The 20875-nt window shown below is 38.1% G+C and overlaps 1 protein-coding gene across 2 annotated transcripts in view; it reads right to left on the bottom strand.

Annotated features, from left to right (window-relative positions):
* Positions 1-20875, bottom strand: part of SHCBP1L (SHC binding and spindle associated 1 like) — a 62364-nt gene that overhangs the window by 20092 nt on the left and 21397 nt on the right. The window contains exons 1-5 of one of the 2 annotated variants that reach the window (XM_006729151.3): positions 20093-20809; positions 18244-18393; positions 6351-6565; positions 5392-5478; positions 5098-5316 (exon numbers count right to left, since the gene is read on the bottom strand). In XM_006729151.3, coding sequence (XP_006729214.1) covers positions 5098-5316; positions 5392-5478; positions 6351-6565; positions 18244-18393; positions 20093-20503 — 1082 coding nt within the window. In that variant the 5' untranslated portion in view covers positions 20504-20809. Of the gene's footprint in view, positions 1-5097; positions 5317-5391; positions 5479-6350; positions 6566-18243; positions 18394-20092; positions 20810-20875 lie in introns of those variants that run through there. The other variant, XM_081824758.1, reaches the window with a different exon arrangement.

The following is a 20875-nucleotide window of genomic DNA, read 5'->3' as shown; positions in this document are numbered from 1 at the left end:
AGAAAGAAAGAAAGAAAGAAAGAAAGAAAGAAAGAAAGAGAGAAAGAAAGAAAGAGAGAGAGAAAGAGAGAGAGAGAAAGAGAAAGAAAGAAAGAAAGAAAGAAAGAGAGAAAGAGAGAGAGAAAGAAAGAAAGAAAAGAAAGAGAGAAAGAGAGAGAGAAAGAAAAGAAAGAAAGAAAAGAAAGAAGAAAGAAAGAGAAGGAAGGAAGGGAGGGAAGGAGGGAGGAAGGAGGGAGGGAGGAAGGAGGGAGGGAGGAAGGAGTGGGAGTGAGGGAGGGAGGAAGGGAGGAAGGAAGGAAAGCCAGCCTGGTCCTATTTCCACCAGGATTGGGCTGACACTTTGGAGAACTCCATGATCATCTGACCTGGTACATGCGGTGGGGGGGGGGGGCGGGGGGTAGGAGGGGGGTGTTGGTCTTCTGAGGGAGAGGCCCTCTGAGCTGGTTCACAATCAGACCTGCCTTTGCATAGAATCCCCTGCTGGGTGCGAGGGGGGCAGGGTTTTGTGCAAGTGACTCCAGCCTCCACTGGAGGTGCTGTGTTTCTCTCTGAAGTTCAACCACGCTGGTGGGGGGAGGGGAGGAGGGATGGCGTCACCCTGCCCTCTTGTCCCTGGGGAGGGGAACTCATGGCCACAGGTGTTCAGGAGGCCCTCACAGAAAAGCAAACAATCTCCTCTTCTATGTGCTAGGCTTTTGTCAGATCGCTGCCCTCAACATGTCTGTGCCCAACTGTCAGCACACCGGAGACCCCAGTTCTCCTGTGTTTTATCTCTGTCGCATGGCTGGGATTCAAAACTCCAAATGTTAAAGGGCCCGGCAAGGCATGGACTGCTTCCCTCCGCTGGAGGAGAGCCTTGCAGTGCAGTCAGCACCATTCTGTCCCAGAAAAGCTGTCTCATGGCACATGCTCGGTGGCTGGAGCCTTGCAATATACATTTTAAACTAATCTTAGTCCACCTTCAAATAACACTATGCTACTTCATATATAGTGCAGGTACCTTTTAAGAGAGTAGTCCCATTTCTCTCCTCAGTATATTACTGTCATTTATTTTACCAATCTATACACTATTATCACCCAATACCATCAAAACTACTATTAAACAGTATCTTTTCAATCGAGATAAAGAAAAATAAAAGATTTTAATTTACCTTTATTTATTCTTTCTCCAAACTCTTCTTCCTTCCTATACATAGATCTGAGTTTCTGACCTTTAGCAATTTTCTTCTCTCTAAAGAACTTTTCATTTTTTTTTGCAAGGTGATATATTCCCTCAAGTTTTTTTTTTCCTTTTTGTCTAAAAGAGCTATTATCATTTCACTTTTGAAAAATATTTTCACCAAATACATAGAATTCTAGGTTGGTAGTTCTTTAACACTTTGGATATTTCACTCCTCTCTCATCTTGTTTGCATGGTTTCTTGTAAGAAGCACATTGTAATTCTTATTCTTGTTCACCTATAGATAAGGTGTTCCTTCCCCCCCCTCAGCTTCTTTATGTATAGTTTTCTTCAGTTTGAATATGATATGCCCATGTATAGATTTTTTTGGTATTTATCCTGCTTGGTGTTCTCTGAGCTTCCTGGATCAATGGGTTTGTGTCTACATTTAATTTTGGAAAATTCTCACCATTATTAATTCACATTTCATCTGCTGCATTTGCTCTTTTTCTCTTCTGGCATTCCAATTACACATATGCTGCACCCTTTGAAATGGTCCCATAGTTCTTGGATGTTTTCTTTTTTCATTCTTTTTTTTTCTTTGCATTTTTTTTGAAAAGATTCTGTTGACATACCTTCAAGCTCACTGATTCTTTCCTCAGTTTCATCCCATCTATCAGTAAACCCACAAAGGTATTCATCATTTTTATTTTTTTTATTTCTAGCATTTTCTTTTAATTCATTCTTAGAGTTTGTGTTCTTATGCTTACATTATGTCTGTCCTTACATTTTGTATCCTTTTTTCATTAGAGACTAACATATTAATTAGGTATTTTAAATTCCATCTGATTAATTCCAAAATCATAATTGAGTCTGGTTCTGATGCTTGCTTTCTCTCTTCAGGCTTAGTTTTTTTCTTGCCTCTTAGTATGTCCTGTAATATTTTGTGGAAAGCCAAGCATGATGTATTGACTAGAAACTGAAGCAAATAGGCTTTTAGAGTGAGGTTTTATATTAATCTGGCCAGGAGGTAAACTGTGTTTAATGTTTGCTATAGCTGTAGGTGTCAGAGGCCTCACATTCCTATGGTTTCCATATTTGTGTCTCCCCTGTTGCCTTTGAGCTTCCCTAAGAACTCCTCTTTAGACAGAGTTTGTGTCTTGTAGTTCTTTTTGCTATAATCCAGTTATTATACTGGAGCCTGGCTGATGTGGTTGGTATGGTATGGTGGAGAGGAATTGTCCTATAATCTTATGATTAAATATTAGTCTTTGAGGGGGTCTATGTCCCTGGACTGTAACCTTCACAAGTTTCTTAGTGCCCTCCACTTCCCAGATAGGAAGGCTAAAGGGGACTGGAGTCAAGGAAATGCCCTTCTCCCCTAGGTGGGAAAAGGCTCTGGTAAAGTCTTTTCCTCTGGTGAATAAATCTTTGTCATGGAGATGCTCTGGGTATATTTCTTTTTCTTTTTCTTTTTTTTTTTAAGATTTTATTTATTTATTTGACAGAGAGAGACACAGCGAGAGAGGGAACACAAGCAGGGGGAGTGGGAGAGGGAGAAGCAGGCCTCCCGCAGAGCAGGGAGCCCGATGCGGGGCTCGATCTCAGGTCCCTGGGATCATGACCTGAGCCGAAGGCAGACGCTTAACAACTGAGCCACCCAGGCGCCCCCCCCTTTTTTTTTTTTTTTAAGATTTATGGGTATATTTCATAATAGTAACTTTTCCCATCCCCAACCAGAGGCATAATGGGATTTTTCTTGACTCTTCACCAGAATTCCTGGAGGCAAAACCCCAGAGAGATGTGGGGTATCTCCCTAGGAATTTCATCCCTCTAGGAGTTTCTCACTTGCATACTAGTCCACACTCAACCACCAGCAGTTCATCAAAATTACCACTTATGTTCTTACAGTTTATGGCTCTAGGTGGTTATCTGTTTCAGGTAAGCAGATCTTGGTTGTGATTCTGAATTTACTTCTTTCTCCAGATTTCAAGGTGGCAGTTTGCCCTGTGACCTCAGTTTTCTTATGGGTCAAAGAAAGTCATTTTCAGTTTGCTCAGCTTTTTTCTTTTTTTAAGGATGGGAGCGATAATTAACAAGCTCTTTACATGTCAGAGCTACATCTGAAAATATTTTATTTGTTTTTTAGTTTCCATTTCTCTGTTGAGATTCTCCATCCACTTATTAACACCAGTTTTCCTGTAATTTGTTGAACATATTTATAATAGCTGCTTTGAAGTCTTTCAGATCTAACATCTGGGTCTATTCAAACTCATATTTTATCAAATATCTTTTTTCCTGGGTATGGATCTTATTTTCTGGTTTCTTTCCATGCCCATTAATTTTTGGTTGAACACTGGAGACTTTGGAAAATAGATTCTCATAACTCTAGATTGTGTTTTGTTCTTCTGAGGATTGTTATTCTTGTATTCTAGCAGGCAGTTAACTTGTCTGGGCTCAAAATGCAGCTGACATCTCTGTTCAGTTCTCTCAACCTCCATGCTTCAACTACATATTTTTTTAAAGCATGGTTCCCAAATTTCTCTCCCCAACCAATGCTAGCACAGTTTAGTGGTCAGTCAAGAATTTGGGCAGAGTTTATGCTAAAATTCTAGATCTCACCCCTTTTACAATTCTCTTCTTTCAGGATGCCCCACCTATATTTCCAGCTCTTCTGCCAGCTTTGAACTCTGTCCTTTGCCATCATGAAATAGTTGGACTGCATTTTTTGCTGCCAGAGCTAAAAGAACTGGTGATCCCTCTCAGACTGAAAAGCAACAAATTCCTATTTCTTACCCATTCCAAGGATAAATACATTTCAAGGCTGTTGCCTGCTTTGGTTATTTGACAGTACCTTCAAATAGCTGGATACTTTTAATACATTTTTGTTCAAATTTTATAATTGTTATCTATGCAAGGGATTGGCCAATTAACTTATTTAACTTACTCCACCACTCCCAAACCTAGATTCTCTGTGATTATAACTTTTAAGATGAGAGAACCCTGTGCTCTATGCCATTAGAATCTGAAGTCTAGTGATGATAGCTTGTATTCAAATTCAACTTTTGTTGAATCTGGATTTCTAGATAAATAGATTTCAAAAATCTTATCTATACTGACTTCCCAAAGTAATCCCAAGGTTTTCTTATATAGGAATCCCAATAACAACATCAACAATAGGCACTGAAATGGGATTCTTAATGATTAAAAAAGTAAGTCAAATTTGAAAGAAAGTACAAAAAGAAAAGATTTAGGCTAATAGTTAATTGTTGGACAAATAAAATGTGGCTCAGAATTTCTATGGCACAGAACGTGTACAGGTGGAACACAAAGGAAGAGGTTTAACAATCTAGTATGAAATAGTCATATGTCCTTTGGCTCCATTCAAAATTTTCCATTAATTTTGAAACCATGAGCAAGAATTCTTGTTTCCTCTCTATCTAAAACAGAAATATGTACTTTACTACATAGTAATGTAAAAATATTTTAAGACATTTTAAAGTATTCTGGAGAATGATGCTAGTTAAATCTACATTGTTTTATTTATCACAAAAAGAACTTATCAACTTATGTTGGTTAAAAAAGAAGAAATTAAGAGGCAGCCAAATTATTCAACTTTCTCTTTACTTTGCATATTATATGTGGTGGAGATCTACCTCCTCTTTTCTTAGGCTTTGGCCAAAATCAAGAGTGTAAAGATGAAAGATAAGGAAAGAACTAGTTTGATGACATGTTTTTTTATCCAAAAAGCCAATGATTTCAGTGAACTCAGTTATATAAAAATAACTTTCCAATACTGGTAGTTGCACTTTGTTCTTATCTCAAAAACTGGACATCTAATTTTATAATCTACTTCAGTCAGGGTAACATATATGACAAGTGATATGATAAAAGAATGACCATGTAATCTTTTTGTTTAAAATAGAGCAAATTATTACCGGAGGCGTAAATCTTCCCACATTTTCAATAATCCACAGAGCATTACTATCTCATAGTATTTTTTCCAGCATTCAACGGCCTCTGCTGCAGATGGATCTTCCTTAATATTACTCTGATACTCGATGAGCTCAACACGTTTGTTTTTATATTTCTCCAAAGTTTTTTTGAAACGTTGTGCAATAGGACCAGGTATGGTTCCATCTTGTATATCACACCACCTGAAAAGTATCAATATAATTACAGTGTTTATCTTATAATAATAATGTGCTGAGTTCGTTTTTAACTATACTTACAAATTAATTCTTTCTTCAATCAAAGCAGTGTAATTCTCACAACTTTCTTCATCATCCCAGTCCCTCCAAAGAAAGTCATAAAAAAACCTATAATGAATCAAAATAATATAAGTGATCAAAAAGAGCCAATACCATGTATATAATTAAAGACACTGTCATGTCAGAATTCTTTGTATGAATTCTAAGAAAAATGACTTCTCAGTGAACTAATATTAAAATCAAACCTTTAAAAATTAGATTATCTAGATTCTATTTGAGGTTACTACAGATAATGTTCCTTGAAGTGGGAATGAAAAATGTTTCCAAATTTCCTAGATTTTGGCTATGGTTTTGTTCAACAAAGAAATAATACGTAAGATATAATCAAATTTGTATATTCAGGGGAAGCATTAGAAAAACAAAAATATGCCCCCAAAATATTCTGTATTATATTTTTAGACAGCTTCTCTCAAATTGTATCAACTTTTAAGAAGCAATCATAATGTAGATGATGACATCTAGTATTTGTAATGCCCTTACACATGAAACATAAAATCTAATATACTTAAGATGCTTAAATATGAACAAAATTTAATGTTACTTGTCTCTAGAACTTTTTTTAATCAATTTTTGAAAAAGCAAGATAAAAAAATGGCAAACTTTTCATTGCCCATATATAATACTTCTGCAAGAGAATGTTAAAGGAGTTACAAATATGTGTTCATTAAGAACAGACAGGAGCACCTGGCTGGCTCAGTCAGTGGAGCATGTGACTCTTGATCTTGGAGTCATGAGTTCAAGCCCCATGTTGGGTGTAGAGATTACTTAAAATAAATAAATAGACTTTAAAAAAATGGACAAATTGAATTCAGAAGTGAGTAAAAATTAAATCAATAAGTATTTATTAAGCGCTTACATACTTACGTATTAACTTTTTGAATAGGAGAATTTTAACTTTAAGAGGTAAAAAGGTCTAATACCTTACAACTTCCAAGGCCAAAGCAATATCATGTATATCAGAATCTTGTCCTTCAACAGGGTACACTTCCAAGAGAGGCACACTATGCTCCAGTTCTTCCAAAATCTCATTGACTAAATTCCTTGGAATATTTGCAATGTTAGAAGAAAAGGGCTCAGCAACAGATACAGTAACTTTGAAACAAGACGATAAGCTTTGGTGTGGTTTACAAGTTACCTACGACAAATATTATAAAATTTGTAATTACAAATCAAAATAAATCACAGGATTTTTTTCCTCACACATGATCTGCTTATAAAATTTCTTCTTTCAAATTTTATGACCTCTTTAACCACACACAAAGTAATTATAGCTCAATATTAAATAAAATAACAATTTTTCAAACTTTCTCCCTTCCTCCCTCTCTCCTTTTCTTTTCCTTTCCTTTCCTTTCCTTTAGTTCCAGTGTAGTTAATGTTATATTAGTTTCAGGTGTATAATATAGTGATTCAACAATTCCATATATTACTCAGAGCTCATCAAGATAAGTCTTAATCCTCTCCAGCTATTTCACCCATCCCCCTACCCACCTTCCCTCTATAATATTTGTTCTCCCAATCCCTAAATACAGAATATCTTTCCATTTCTTTGTGTTGCCTTCAATTTCTTTCATCAGTGTTTTATAGTTTTCAGAGTACAGGTCTTTCACCTCCTCGGTTAAGTTTATTCCTGGGTATCTTATTATTTTTGGTGCAATTGTAAATGGAAGGATTTTCTTATTTCTCTTTCTGCTATTTCATTATTAGTGTATAGAAATGCAATGGATTTCTGTATAAAGATTTTGTATCCTGCAACTTTACTGAACTCATTTACCAGTTCTAGTATTTTGGTGAAATCTTTAGGGTTTTCTATATATAGTATCATGTTATCTGCAAATAGTCAAAGTTTCACTTCTTTCTTACCTATCTGGATGCCTTTTATTTCTTTTTCTTGTCAGATTGCTTTGGTTAGGGCTCCCAGTACTGTTGAATAAAAGTGGTGACAGTGGACATTCTTGTCTTATTCCTGACCTTAGGGGAAAGGCTCTGTTTTTCACCAGTGAGTATGATGTTAGCTCTGGGTTTTTCATATATAGCTTTTATTGTGTTGAGGTATGTTACCTCCAAACCTACTTTGTTGAGGGTTTTTATCATGAATGGATGTTGTACTTTGTCAAATGCTTTTTCTGCATCTATTGAAATGATCATATGGTTTTTATCCTTTGTCTTGTTGATGTTATGTATCACATTAATTGACTTGTGAATACTCAGCTACCCTTGCATCCCAGGAATAAGTCCCACTTGGTCGTGGTGAGTAATTCTCTTCATGTATTGTTGGATTCAGTTTGCTAATATTTTATTGAAGATTTTAGCATCTATGTTCATCAGAGATATTGGCCTGCAGTTCTCTTTTTTTTTTTTGGTAGTGTTTTGGTATCTGGTTTTGGTATTGGAGTAATGCTGGCCTCATAGAATGAATTTGAAAGCTTTCCTTCCTCATCTATTTTTTTTAAATAGGTTCCAGTTATTGATTCATGGATGCTTTTATCTTGTCTTTAATTTCTGAGATTAATAGGTTTTTAAATATATTTATGTACATATGTGTGTATATATATATATTTTCCTTTTCCTTATCATTTGTTTCTTCAAAATGTCTTCTTTTCTGCTGTTTTAACCACAATTTTGATATTAGAGTTTCTTCAAATGCCTGGTGATCCTTGGCTGTCTGTTCATATTTAAAAGTGGAGCACTAAAAAGGAGGTCTGTGTATACAGGTGGAATAAGTACAGATGTTCTATCTGTAGATGTAGAACATCTGTAGGATGTTCTGCACCAGCTCTTTCCATGGGAACTCAATATGACAACTACCTTTAGATGTGTTCTTTTGAGCTGAATATAGAAAAATCTTCCAACTCTCATGCCTGAAGGAATATGCCTTAGCTGCTTGTGTTCAGAGTCAGAGTAGAAGGCAGAAGATCCTAACATTCAGTACCAATAAACTTTGACCTATTCCCTTCTTCTCAATGGGATACTTCTATCCTTAACCATACTTCTCAAGCCAGCTTCTAAAATCTGTACATTTATGTCTTTTGCCAAATTTGGGAAATTTCAGCCATTATTTTATTCAAATATTTTTTCAGCCACACCTCTTCTCTTTTTCTGGGACTCAGAAGACATGAATGTTAGGTCTTTTGTTAGAGTCCAACATGTCCCTACAGCTCTCTCCATTTTGTTTTCCAGTCTATATTCTTCCTGGTGTTCAATTAGGTAATTTCTAATTTTCTATTGTCAAGTTCACTGATTGTTTCCTCTGTCTTCATTCTGCTGTTCAACACATTCTTTTGAGTTTTTTATTGTAGTTACTGTATTTTTCTAGTTCTAAAACATTGCTTGGTTTTTCTTTATATATTTCATTTATTTGTAGAGACTTTCTATTTTTTGCTGAGACTTTCTATTTTTTAATTTGTTGCATATGCATTCATAATTGCTCAGTGAAGCATTTTTATCATGACTGCTTTAAAGTCCTTGTCAGATAATTCTAACATCTGTGTTACCTCAGTGTTGGTGTCTATTGTTTTATCTCATTCAAGTTGAGATCATCCTAGTTCTTACGAGGGATTGAGAAGAGATGACAAGTGATTTTTCTGGACATTTTGAGTATTATGTGAGATTCTTGACTTTATTTAAATCTTTTATTTTATCAGTCCTCTTTTGACACCAATCTGCCATAGAAATAAAGTTGCCACCCTGTTACTGCCAGATAGGGAGAGAAGTCCAGATTCTTCACTCTGTGTCTGTTGACCGGGGGAGTGTGGGGAGTGTTTCTTCTTTACTGCTATTCTGGGGTGAGAGTTCAGGTTCAACATGAGATCTCCACTGATACCAGCTTGGAGAGAGAGGAGCACCTCATTATTGTTCCCCATGTTTTCTTTGACATCGTGGTAGGGTGTTGAGTCCTGATTCTCCATTAGATCTTTTCTGACACCACTGCTCCAGGAAGTGGAAGGAGTCTCTCCTTACTCGCAGGGGTGGAAGTATAGTCTTCCTACGTAGTCTACATTGACACTGGCGGGGGCAGGGGAAGTTCCTTATCACCCAACTCCCCATTTTCTTCCCACTAGGTCTTCTCTAACACCACTCTGGCAGTGGGGTTAGCCTGCCTTGTTTCAACTTAACAAGAGTGGAAGTCTAGGCTCTTCACTTGGGTCTTTTCCTGCAGTGGGGAAAAAGGGGCAGCAGGTTTGGGGGTTTTTTCCCTGTGGTGTTTGGCTGCCCCTTTCCTGGTCCTTTGGCTAGAGAAAGCAGGCCTTTGGGAGTGGGGAGTTGGGGGGGGGTGGGCTTTTTCATTTTTATTTTTTACTTTTAGTCTACACCTATTGGTGTTTTTAGGTTGCCAGATTCTCTGGTACCCAGTCTAGGATATATGAAGCAAACCTCAAGGAAGTTACTGTTATTCCTTGGGTCATGAGGTCCCTAGGCACTCTGCCTTCTATCCATCTTTTAGAGTCTTATGTTGGTTTTATATTAATTATCCAGGTTTTTTGTTATACTTGGTAGGAAGAATAGGGAAAAATATGTCTACTCCATCTTTCTGGGAGTGGAAATCTCTGTTTCTTAAATAGCTTTCAACAATTCTTTCTTAGCTCCATATTAAACCCTATTTCCAGAGATGTAAGTACAGTCAATTCTTTAGGGTATTTAGTGTATATCAAATTGTTTTTTGGCTTTCCCTACTACAAACTTAGAATTCAACTTTCTTAGCTTTACTGTCGGTTGCCACTTATTTATCTCTTTTATGCCTTCTAAGTTTTGTTGCCATTATCTCCTTTCCCATCTCTTGTCCTTAAATACCTTTTAAAAAATTCCTTTGCTATCATTTTGGTGGAGGACTCTGGGGATAAAGAAAAGCTCCTACAAGTTTCCAGAGAGAAAAAATATATAGGTGTTGTCAGAGGACTGATGACATTGGCTTCTCAACCAACAACACTGGAGGCTTGAAGACAATGAACAGTATTTTTCAAATTCTGGTCATAAAAGTCAAACCTAGAATCATGTACCCTGTCAATTTTTCAAATAAATATGAGGATATTTTCAAGAACACAAGATTGCAGTAGTTTTATCTTCTTTGTGTCCTTACCCATGAAACTATTAGGATAAGGTCCCACCCAAAATGAAAGAATTAAGAAAAAGGAAGATAGGAATTCTGGAAAATAGGTTATTTATACAAGAGAATGGCAAAAGGAATTCCTAAGATAATGATGGAGGGAGATCCCAAAAAGACAGCTATCCATCGGGTTTAGAGATCACCAATCCAGATTGCAGATCAGAAGGATGCAAGAGATACCTCTTTAAGAAGACAAAATTGATAGACATGTTTATGTTGAGAAGACTTACATAACTGGGGAAGAGTCTAAGGACAAACTAGTAAGAAAACTAAAAGAAATGAAAAAAAACAAGGTAATCAACTCTAGGAAAACTTTTTTAAATGTCCAGGAAAGGAAAATTAATCATAGTATACCAGTTTATCTATCTCTGAAATGAATACTACATACAAATGAAGTAAACACTGAGTATATGATAGAACCAAAATTATTAAGTGTTTTGGGAGGATGGGAGCATGTAAAAAATATGGGTATAAGGTGGAACAGGGAATGTATTGGTGGTGGTATATAAAATACCTAAATCCCCATTTTCCATAGTGGGAGCCTATATATAAAACCTAAAACAGAGAAATCAAGAAGTAGCCATATAAGCATGATTCTTCTTTTTTTATTTAAATTCAATTAGCCAACATATAGTACATCATTAGTTTCAGATGCATTATTCAATAATTCTTTTTTTTTTTTTTAAAGATTTTATTTATTTGAGACAGAGAGAATGAGAGAGAGAGCACATGATAGGGGGGAGGGTCAGAGGGAGAAGCAGGCTCCCCGCTGAGCACGGAGCCCGATGCAGGACTCGATCCAGGGACTCCAGGATCATGACCTGAGCCGAAGGCAGTCGCTCAACCAACTGAGCCACCCAGGCGCCTTCAATAATTCATCAGTTGCGTATAACACCCAGTGCTCATCACATCACGTGCCCTCCTTAATGCTCATCACCCAGTTATCCCATCCCCCCACCAACCTCCCCTTCAGCAACCCTCAGTTTGTTTCCCAGTGTTAAGGGTCTCTCATGGTTTGTCTCCCTCTCTTAAAACTGAATGGGAAGAAATATAAGCATGTCTCTTGGAGATAAGGAATTGATACTATAATAATTAACTAAACTGGTTAAAATTGGCTGCACCTGGAAAATACAAGAAATTGCAGCAGAAGGTAGATAGAGGTTGGGTGATCACAACATTTCATAACAAAAGTTGTAACTGTATTTGACTCTATTAACTATGTGCATATTGAATTTTAATAACACTAAGAAAACATTTAGCAATAAGTGGGTACACAAAAGATAAGGAATTGAGACATTTAATATAAACTACTATTTGGGGGACTTTACGATGAAATAAAGGAAAGAGACAGAGTAGGAGCTAGAGGGAAGAGAAGGGTCCCAAGCAGTCTAAAATGTGAATTTAAATGCCTCCCAATTTGTTCAGAAAGCAAGTTACAGAACAGGCTTTAAAATCAAGGATTCTAGGGGTGCATAGGTGGCTCAGTTAGTTAAGTGTCCAGCTCTTAATTTTGGCTCAGGTCATGATCTCAAGGTTGTGAGATTGAGCCTCACATCGGGCTCCATGCTAGGTGTGAAGCCTGCTTAAGATTCTCGCTCTCCTTCTCCCTCTTCCTCTGCCCCTCCCCCCCAAAAAATAAAAATAAAAAATAATAAATAAAACCAATGATTTTATAACTAAAGGTGAGAGTTTGTGGAAATAGCCACAATGCAAGATGTAAATGTTGAGAACAGTTCAAAGTGACTATTCCCTCTTTAGAACTATGATACAGTAGAATCAGGTAAATAACCAGCTTCGGAATCCACTGAGAGATCCCTTAAACGTCTCCAAATTAAAGATTCTCTAAACTGGGAACATACCTCAACATAATAAAGGCCATATATGAAAAACCCACAGCTAATATCCTCAATGGGGAAAACTGAGAGCTTTTCCTCTATGGTCAAGAACAAGGCACGGATGTCTACTCTTATCACTGCTGTTCAACACAGTACTGGAAGTCTTAGCCTCAGCAATCAGAAAACAAAAAGAAATAAACGCATCCAAGTCAGCTAGGCAGAAATAAAACTTTCACTATTTACAGATGACATGATACTCCATATAGAAAACCCAAAAGACTCCACCAAAAAATTGATACAACTGATACATGAATTCAGTAAAGTGGCAGGATACAAAACTGACATACAGAAATCTATTGCATTTCTTTACCAATAATGAAGCAGCAGAAAGAGAAAGTAAGGCAAAAACCTCATTTACAATTGCACCAAAAACAATAAGATATCTAGGAATAAACCTAACCAAAGAGGTGAAAGACCTGTACTCTGAAAACTACAAAACATTGATAAAAGAAATTGAGGATGATAAAAAGAAATGGAGATATTCCATGCTCATGGATTGGAAGAATAAGTATTGTTAAAATGTCTATACTGCCCAAAGCAATCTACACATTCAATGCAATCCCTATCAAAATACCAACAGCATTTTTCAGAGAGCTAGAATAAGCAATCCTAAAAGTTGTATGGAACCACAAAAGATGCTGAGTAACCAAAACTACCGTGGGGGGGGTGGGGGGTGGAAACAAAGCTGGAGGCATCACAATTCTGGGCTTCAAGTTATATTACAGAGCTGTAGTGATCAAAATAGTATGGTATTGGCACAAAAATAGGCACATAGATCAATAGAACAGAACAGAAAACCCAGAAATAAACCCGCAAGTATATGGTCAATTAATCTTTGACAAAGCAGGAAAGAATATCCAATGGAAGAAAGACAGTCTCTTCAACAAATGGTGTTGGGAAAACTGGACAACTACATGCAAAAGAATGAAACTGGACCACTTTCTTACACCATACACAAAAATAAACTCAAAATGGATTAAAGACCTAAATGTGAGACCTGAAACCATAAAAATCCTAGAGAACACAGGCAGTAATCTCTTTGACATCAGCCATAGCAACTTCTTTCTAATATGTCTCCTGAGGCAAGGGAAACAAAAGCAAAAATAAACAATTGGGACTTCATCAAGATAAAAAGTTTCTGCACAGCGAAGGAAACAAGCAACAAAACTAAAAGGCAACCTACTGAATGGGAAAGATAGTTGCCAATGACATATCTGATAAAGGGTTAGTATCCAAAATATATGAAGAACTTAACTCAACAGCCAGGAAACAATCCAAGTAAAAAATGGGCAGAAGACATGAATAGACATTTTTCCCAAAGTTATCCAGACAGCTAACAGACACATGAAAAGATACTCATCACTAATCATCAGGGAAATACAAAAGTACAATGAGATAACACCTCACACCTGTCAAAATGGCTAAAATCAACAACACAAGAAACAACAGATGTTAGTGAGGATGTGGAGAAAGGGGAACCCTTGTGCACTGTTGGTGGGAATGCAAACTGGTGCAGCCACTCTGGAAAACAGTATGGAGGTTCCTCAAAAAGTTAAAAATAGAACTACCCTATGATCCAGGAATTGCACTGCTAAATATTTACCCAGAGAATACAAAAATACTAATTCAAGGGGATACATGCACCCCAATGTTTATAGCAGCATTATCTACAATAGCCAAATTATGGAAACCGTCCAAGTATCCATCAATTGATGAATGGATAAAGATGATGTGATATATGTATAAATACATACATATACAATGGCATATTACTCAGCCATAAAAAAGAATAAAATCTTGCCATTTGCACCATGGGTGAAGCTAGAGAGTATTATGCTAAGTGAAATAAGTCAGTCAGAGAAAGACAAGTACCATATGGTTTCACTTATATGTGGAATTTAAGAAACAAAACTAATAAGCAAAGGGGGAAAAAAAAAGAGAGAGGGAAGCAAGCCAAGAAAAAGATTCTTAACTATAAAGAACAAACTGATGGTGGGCGCCTGGGTGGCTCAGTTGGTTAAGCGACTGCCTTTGGCTCAGGTCATGATCCTGGAGTGCCAGGATCGAGTCCGGCATCGGGCTCCCTGCTCAGCAGGGAGTCTGCTTCTCCCTCTGACCCTCCCCCTCTCATGTGCTCTCTCTCTCTCATTCTCTCTCAAATAAATAAAATCTTTAAAAAAATTTTTAAAAATAATATTAAAAAAAAAGAGAGAGAACAAACTGATGGTGACCAGAGGGAGGGTGGGTGCGGGGGATGAGTTAAATAGGTGCTAGGGATTAAGGGGTGCACTTGTGGTGAGCACTGGGTGTTGTATGGAAGTGCTGAATCACTATATTATACATTTGAAACTAATATTACACTGTATGTTAACTGGAATTTGAATAAACTTCTTAAAAAAATAAAGATTCTTGGGGCGCCTAGGTGGCTCAGATGGTTGGGCGTCTGCCTTTGGCTCAGGTCATGATCCCAGGGTCCTGGGATCGAGCCCCGCATCGGGCTCCCTGCTCAGCAAGAAGCCTGTTTCTCCCTCTCCCACTCCCCCTGCTTGTACTCTCTCACTCTCTCTGTCGAATAAATAAATAAAATCTTAAAAAAATAAATAAAATAGTCTCTAAATTTATTGATAGTGACTACACATGCTCTTTGTAAAAAATGTTTAAAAATCAACCATAATCCTATCAACAGAGATAACCAACTACCATTAACCTTTTTATCTTCCAGTTTTATTCCTATGTCCTTATATTATTAACATAATTGGATCACACTGCATATCTAGTTCTCTAATCTTTTACTTTATCTTATATATACAATGAGCGCTTTTCTAAATCATTAAAAGTTTTTTCTTAATATAAGTTTTATGACTACATAATATCCTATCTTATGGATATATCATCATTTACTTGACCAGCATCTTACTATTAAAGTTTTATGGTATTTTTAATTTTATAAATAGCACTGTGATCACTCAATATATAAATCTTTTTCTGTATTTCTGATTTCTGTAGAATAAATTCTAGAAATTAAGTGAACTTTTTCATTTTCATTTTTGTTTTTATGTGCAGTGGGGTCTATTTATTTATTTTTGTTATTTTTATTTTTTCTAGCTTTATTGAGATAACTGACATATAATGAGTGAACTACTTTAAAATTCTTTTTTTTTTTTTAAGATTTTATTTGACAGAGAGGGAGAGCGAGAAAGAGAGAGAGAGCGCACACGCACAAGTAGGCAGAGAGGCAGGGAGAGGGAGAAGCAGATTCCCCGCTGAGCAGAGAGCCCCAAGTGGGCTCGATCCCAGGACCCTGGGATCATGACCTGAGCGGAAGGCAGACGCTTAACCAACTGAGCCACCCAGGCGCCCCTACTTTAAAATTCTTAATATATTTTGGCAAACTGCTTTTTGCAGAGGTTATAAAAAAGTTCCTTAATTTCTGGACCATTTTGTAACCAAGATTAAGAATATGCTAGATTTTCTTCCAGTCAAATATTTCTAAATTTTTTCTTTGTTTTTGTGTGAATTTGTACCAGGCAGAATAATGGCCCTCAAAGATATTCATGCCTTTATCCTTGGAACCTGTGAATATACTAATGTTACTTTACATGGTAAAAGGGACTTTGCAGGTGTGATTAAGGTTAAGGAGTTGAGATGGGAAAGTTATCCTGAATTACCCAGTTGGGCCCATTCTAATTATGAATCTTAAAGGACATGCACTTTTTCAGCCTGCAAAGAACCAGACAGATAGAGTCCAAGAAAGACTTTGAAGATGGAGAGAGGGGGCCAGAAGTCATGGAATGCAGGAAGCTTCTAGAGGCTGGACAAGACAAGGAAACAGATTCTCCCCTACAGCCTCCAAAAGGGAATGCAGCCTTGCCTATATCTTGATTTTAGCTCACTGGGCCCATGTCAGATTTTTTTCTATAGAATTGTAAGATAATAAATTTGTATCGTTTAAGTCACCAAACTCATGGTAAATTCTTGCAGCAGCAATAGAAAATTGAGCATCTAAAGAAAAAGAGAATGAGGTCCATAGAAATAAATTATTGTGACTTCAGAACAAGGAGTATCATATAGCAACTGTTGATACTTCAATCCAAGTAAGATTTAAGAAGCTTTGGCAGACAAAACAACATCTGAATTGTGCAGCACTACCTTAAGAGATCCCAAGAGCTACCTTAAGAGGTCCCAAGATCTAGTTTTACTGCCACATAATTCAAAGAATTAGAAACTGCCAACATACTATTCTGCTTTTTGCTCTGTTCTCTCCTTTCCTTCCTACCTTTCTAATGTTTAAACGGACACTGGCAATCTCTAGAGGATTGGCAATCCCTAGAGGATTCTAAAGCAATATAATTATCTGTAATCTTGTTATTTTGGGAGTAAGAAAGAGAGCAAACAATCAATGTATTGCATGTAAAACCTTAGAACTTGATATATTTTCTAGATAATCTAATCCAGTGAGTTTTCATATAAATTTAAGGATCTTCCAGGTTTTATGGAGAATAGGGGCTATCATGAGGTGTCGGAAGAAAAGCCAAGTAATTGCTAGAATGCCATCTCCTTCATTTCAATCAGAAATGTCCTGCTTTAATGTGTTGTATACGTCAGGATTCCACATAAAACTTGACTAAAAAATCCCCCCCCAAAATGTTAAAGATACCAATATAGTATACCTCCACTTATTTTATCCACATGAAAAAAGTCCAGAGAAGTTATGAAAGTTCCAGGGAAAAGCTACTCAAAATCTGAAGTTGTGCAAACCTCAAAGAAACACTAAAAACAGAATATTATTATTATTTTTTTTTTTAAATATTTTATTTATTTATTTGACAGAGAAAGACACAGCGAGAGAGGGAACACAAATGGGGAGTGGGAGAGGGAGAAGCAGACTCCCTGACGAGCAGGGAGCCCGATGCGGGACTCGATCCCGGGACTTCAGGATCATGACCTGAGCCGAAGGCAGTCGCTTAACCAACTGAGCCACCCAGGCGCCCAAAACAGAATATTATTGAAAAACTAATCCCAAGTCTCTATTATATTTTTTGTATAGTCTTTATGATAAAAAATATGCCATTTTTTATCTGTAAAAATACCACAAACTTACTTTTCCATAGAACACAGAATTGAATTGTTTTCAGGTAGTGTGCAATGTAATGAATTTCAAACACAAATTTTTCTTGTGACCAAACAACAAACTTGAAATATCTGAGGCAGGGATACCATTTGCGATTATAGATATTAATGTCTATACAAGGATAATAAATCTTTAAGGGAATCAAACTTATGACATCAAATATGCCACAATATTTAACCTATAGACTTAAAAAAGTAAAATCTTATCAGATGAAGGCTTGGAAGTTGAGGTATTATACTAAAAGGGTACTTTTTATAGGAAGAAATTTCAAATTTTACCAACAGTTTTCTGATCCACTTTTTCTGTCTTACTTTAACTAAACCTCGTAATTCAGACAAAAGAAGATTAAAGGAAAATGATGGAAAAAGAAGGCCCAAGTCTGTTAAAGCCTAAATTACTAATTTTAAAGAAATGCACTTTTGCTATTTGAGCAATTGAAACTAAGCTAATAAATACTGTCTGATACACTAGATTCCATTTAATAATTAACTGTGCCCAGGTAAATGAATGCTAATATCCCCCCTTCTTTTTATGCTATTAATTTGCTTAGAAACTTAAAATAGACATTAACCTTTGTCAATCTGTGTTTAAGTATCAAAGCCCCAAATTAGTAAGGTCATATTTTGGTCTTAAAAAGAACTGATAATTTCACTCAAAAGAACAAAGCTCAGGTAAAAGTTATTTACCTCAACCAGTACACCAACAAAAGGGATAGAAGCTTCTTCATATTTCACAAAGAATAACTCAGGATTCGTCCTCCAGACTCCAAGCCATTTGTCTTTCAACTTTAATTTTTCTGATAGATAATTACTCATAGCCTCATCAGCATCTTCTGCCTAGCAACAGAAAAAATATGTATAAATATATAAAATTATAGATTTATATAGAAATATTTTTACTGATTTCTATTTAAATATACCCTTAAATAATAAAAAACCTGGAAAGTAACAGATTTTAATTGAATCAATGTTTACTGGAAAATATCATAAACATTAAAAACTTAAAAGAGATCCATTCACTCAATAGAGTAATTCAGTGCTGAAACATCTACTTGTTATTTATATTTATGTAATCTGTTTTATTAATCCACTGAGGACAAAGAACTGTAATTATACTTTAAAAAATAGTAATTATCATTTTTAAAAAACAGCAGTTATTTTTTCTAAACATAGTACATAAAAATTTAAAACAGCACTCCATTCTATAAAACAAATGAGCATATTAAGCATTCAAAAAATACTACCCATTTTATTTTTTAAATTTAAATCAGCTACCTCAGGGATGATAATCATCTAAGCTATTGTGAAACCCAGTCATTAGACCCCGTCTGATTAAGGGCACAAAAATGTCTATAAACGTTTTTCAATTGCCTTTCAGAGACTTCCTCTTTTCCAACCCTCGTTATCAGATATAAGTTGGCCATTAATACTGTCCTAGTTTTATGGTAACTGTGTTCTTTTTTTTTTTTTAAGATTTTATTTATTTATTTAATTGACAGAGAGAGAGACAGCATGAGAGGGAACACAAGCAGGGTGAGTGGGAGAGGGAGAAGCAGGCTTTCAGCCAAGCAGGGAGCCCGATGCGGGGCTCGATCCCAGAACCCTGGGATCATGACCTGAGCAGAAGGCAGTCACTTCAACTGAGCCACTCATGCGCCCCTATGGTAACTGTGTTCTTAAAAATAAAATTTTCGTCTGATTATAAAATACGGTCCGCCTACAACAAAATCTGAAAAACGCACAAAATGCAAGGAAAACAAAACCCACTCTTGATCCTGACAGCCCAAATAACCGTTGTTGCTAATTCCTTCCAGTCATTTTTCTATGTTTGTATTCATCCATTCATATGAATCATGTTTTGTTTTGTCTCCTGGGTTGTTTTTTTTTTTTAACATTATCGCGTAAGATATAACTGTTCTTGAAAACCTAATTTTTACCCCTGCATGGGTCTCCAGTATATGCAGCCACCACAAGTTCTTTACTGCCCCCATAGTCGTTAGTTTCTAATTTTTAATTCTAATACATATCAGTGCAACGAATATCTTTCTACACCAATTCTTCTACTATAACTTAAAAAAAAAAAAAGGTTAGAAACATATATTTGCTCTATGCAGTGTTACGAGGTACGTATCTTGGATACGAAACATCATTCCACTTCCCAGACTCAGAGTCTGGGAACCATCGAGTGTAGACCCGTGCTGTACTGTCGGGTAAAAGTCAAGGCTGGGTCATCGTATCGTTATCTGTGGACGCAAGTCGTTAAATGCGAAAACTAAGACGCAAGCCTGGGCACTGATAAGGCTTATCGATCTAAGATGTAAACCTGGGCCCTGATTAGGCCTATCGATCTTCATCTCTTGGAAGCTGCCAGAAACCGGGAACACGCTCCACCAGGGCTGCCCCCCTCACTGACAATGGTTTGTGTGCGGGAAAAGCCAACGGTAACCCTCTGGGACGGCCCGGTGCCTCCGGCTCGCCGGAGGCCCTGCAGATGCCGAGTGCCCGTCCTTCTTGGAACGGCAGGCTGGCCCCTCACCTTACAGCCCTGCAGCACCTCGTCGCAGTACAGCGCCACCTTCTCGTCGCGCCACATGCCCCTCATGGGGGACACGCAGACCGGGGGCAGTGGCTGCGCCTCCTCTTCATCCTCCTCGGGCACCGACAGAAGGGGCTCCTCGTCCTCGTCCTCCTGCGCCCCCTCGCCCCGGCCCTCGGCCTGAGAGGCCGGCAGGAGCTGCAGCCGCCGCCGGGCCGCCTCCCGGCCCGCCTTCCCCTTCGCGGGCCGCGGGGACGCCACCACCGCCCGCACCGGGGATGCGGCGCTCTTCAGGGTCCCTACCGCCACCGAGTCCCCGGTGGGCGCGGACACCCCCTTCTCTCCTCGCCTGCCGGGGCTGACGGTTCGGACGGAGTCCTCCGGCACGGGAGCCCTGGCCCCCGACGCCATCTCCTCACACCGCGAGGGCCCGCTGCCGTTAGTCACTTTTCCCGCCCTCAGCCCGCTGGCCAATGAGCGGGCGGCGCCCGCCGAGTCCGCAACGAGCGCGGGGCCTCGAGGGGAGCCGACCCGGGTGAGTTGGGGGATGGGTGTGCGGGCAGGAGCGGGGGTGGAGGAGACCGCGGCCCGCGAGGTGGTGGGGGGCGCGGGTGCTGCGGAGGGGGCCGCAGTGGACAGTGTGGTGCTCAAGGCTGCGCCCCCACTAGGTGGCGCCCCCGCGCAGGGCGCTCGCCCTAACCCTACGCCGCTCCCCTTGGACCCACCCAAGGGGAGAATTCTCTCCCCAGGGTCCTCTTACGTTTTCAGGGTGCTTGCGAGTCA

This window comes from Leptonychotes weddellii, chromosome 6 (assembly GCF_054177405.1).
Source record: "Leptonychotes weddellii isolate Sample4059 chromosome 6, ASM5417740v2, whole genome shotgun sequence".
NCBI lineage: Eukaryota > Metazoa > Chordata > Mammalia > Carnivora > Phocidae > Leptonychotes > Leptonychotes weddellii.
The sequence above is the reverse complement of the archived record's forward strand: the minus strand, read 5'-3'. Positions and strand labels throughout refer to the sequence as shown.